The sequence below is a fragment of the Penaeus vannamei genome, unplaced genomic scaffold (genome assembly GCF_042767895.1).
Source record: "Penaeus vannamei isolate JL-2024 unplaced genomic scaffold, ASM4276789v1 unanchor4513, whole genome shotgun sequence".
In the NCBI taxonomy this organism is placed as follows: Eukaryota; Metazoa; Arthropoda; class Malacostraca; order Decapoda; family Penaeidae; genus Penaeus; species Penaeus vannamei.
The window spans coordinates 7,501-10,000 of NW_027217493.1; the positions used below are offsets into that span (position 1 = coordinate 7,501).

Below are 2,500 nucleotides of genomic sequence, written 5' to 3' on the forward strand. Positions count from 1 at the left end.
GACCAGCGGTACAAGTTGTACCATGGAAAATTGAAAATTACAAAAAAATTACATGACAAAAATAACCAAATATTCTATACTTTTTGTCTTGCACTGAGTTATTAACTGCATAGAGAGATGATATGGAGTCTGTGCAAGGAAATTAAGGGGGCCGTCGCTGTAGATTTTTTATGATTATCTTGTGTTATCTCATAGGCTTTGGCAATCCACAGACGTAATATTTCTCCTAAATATGTAAGAATAAAGGAGTAATGACTATATACCCCTCGCCTCCCGCTCCGATGTTTACCTTGTCGCGTCCATGGAAATATACTCGACATAATTGTTCTTTTCTGATTTTTTCTTATTTATTTTGGTGTTCTCTGGTAGCTAGGTGGCAACTCTGTTTACCCATCAGCCAATTGCCAAGACTGGGGACTCTGGGAGACAAGATGTTGCCATTCTAGGAAACGAAATGTTAATAGCTCCTATCTCCACGATACATCTTGCAGAAGTACGCCCTCATTACACAGTAAGGGGACACAACTAATGGTAAATGTTATGTTTGTATATAATAAACATTATATGATAAGAAATAAATCTCAATCACAGCTGCAGCAGTTGTTTATACTTATGAAATACCTCACATGGCCAGGTTAGGCATTGTGAAATCTGTGATGACATGCGCTAATTCTACAATCATGTGCAGTTATTGCCATAAGTACTTTGCAAAAGGGGGGGTCCCGGTACCAGCTACACTTTAGAATACCATGGGAATGCTATAGAATGTAGAAAGATTGACGCAGATAAGAATTCTTAAAAAAATGAAACAAAACAAAACAAAAAAATTGACGGAAAAGTATCCTAAACTTTGGAGCCTGATATCTGGAAACTATACGTTTGCCAACACTCTTTTATATTTCTCCATAACTGTGTGGAGATTCTAATGGGGTTCGGGTCTTTTGAAAGCTGAATAGATTTCTGATTTTTTACATTATGGATATTTTCATTCATGTAATAGAAGTCCATATATCATATCTTGAGTTCATAGGACTGAGCATTTAGAAAAAAACTAAATTCCCACTAAACTAAAAGGAAATCAACGATCCGTATAATGGAAACTTTTTGTATTGTTATAGAGTATATGTGGTATTTTATTCAACAAGTTTGGTTTACGGATAAAGTGTGAATATCAAACTTTGAGATTTTTCTTATATAACGCCATTGTTTATCATTCAAATGATATGAAATTTGGTAGTGTTTATCAGCATATAGGTATATATATATTATATTACAAAATCGCGAAAATCTGATCATAAATGACGAACTTTGTTCTCGAATGCGACAGCCACCTTAAGCTATTTCCATCTGGATAAAACAAATCAAAAGACAAACATGGGCATTAGAAAATGGCTAAGAGGCTAAAAAAGTTTACACAAAATAACTCTGCAAAGGGGAAGAACAGAGTCTAATCACCGCTCATAGGTGTTCGTGTGCGCCCAACCTACACACTGCACGCATGGGATGTTGGTTACTTATGTAACCCACTGCCCATATTTTCGGCCCCATGATTTCCATGACGGAACCAGATCCAACAGGTTAACATAAATTCTGGTCATCTGGCATGGAACTAGCTGTAACCTTAATATAAATTCTAAACCTACAGCAAAATTCTTGTAGCTTTAAAAATTTAAGCTCCTACAGTATGCCCATAATGGCACTGTAACAAATACATCCTAACCTATTCAAATATATTTCACGAACAAAATCACTATTACAAAGAATGTATGTTTTCTTCTTATTTGTAACTCCTTTATCCCCTACAGTCCAGATAAGATGACCATTACATCATGAAAAAATTTGGCTTGAAGTGCAAGAGACATGAATATACTATCACGTAAAAATCTGGCTGAGGGCCAGGGTTGTGTGAAGTTGCCATCAAGAGAGTTTCTGCTGAAGGATGAGGTGATGGGAATGACTTGCCAAGAGTGCACAAAGCCCTTGAATGGTGATTAGACTCAGTGGGGTAACACCTATGCTTTAGCATTATTTATTTAGCTAAAGCTATATCATATAAAGTAGTATCAGCTCTTCATTTTTGAATATTCAATGCTATGAAGACATTCAATCTTACCTAAGGGAAACATTGTTTGCTGTAAAGACCTTTGTGGAATCTGACTAAGAAAAAAAGTCTGATCCTTCAGACGATCAATAGCCCGCATAAGTTTTGCTCCTGTTCAAAAAAGAAATCTATATTAGTATTGTGTGTGAGTTAATATATATATAATAAAAACTGCATACCTTACTTCTTGGTCTGCATACAGGGGTGTAACTAGCACTATATTTTGGGGAGTGTCAACAGGATAGTTAAAATAAAGCTAATGTATACTAGTCTAATACTTACAAAACAAAATATAAGGAAATTAAAAGCATTCAACTCCAAAATAACATTTATTGAAGATTCTTGTTTCACCTCATACAAAACATACTTTCATCCCCCTGGTTGCCGTGTCTCTGTCTA

General features: G+C 35.5%; 1 protein-coding gene across 1 annotated transcript in view; it reads right to left on the bottom strand.

Annotated features, from left to right (window-relative positions):
- Positions 1–2,500, bottom strand: part of LOC138861313 (mitochondrial tRNA-specific 2-thiouridylase 1-like) — a gene marked incomplete at its 5' end in the record, with an annotated part of 7,658 nt that overhangs the window by 3,589 nt on the left and 1,569 nt on the right. Inside the window, 1 exon segment of the mRNA XM_070120308.1 lies at positions 2,114–2,212. Within this exon segment, the coding sequence (XP_069976409.1) occupies positions 2,114–2,212 (99 nt within the window).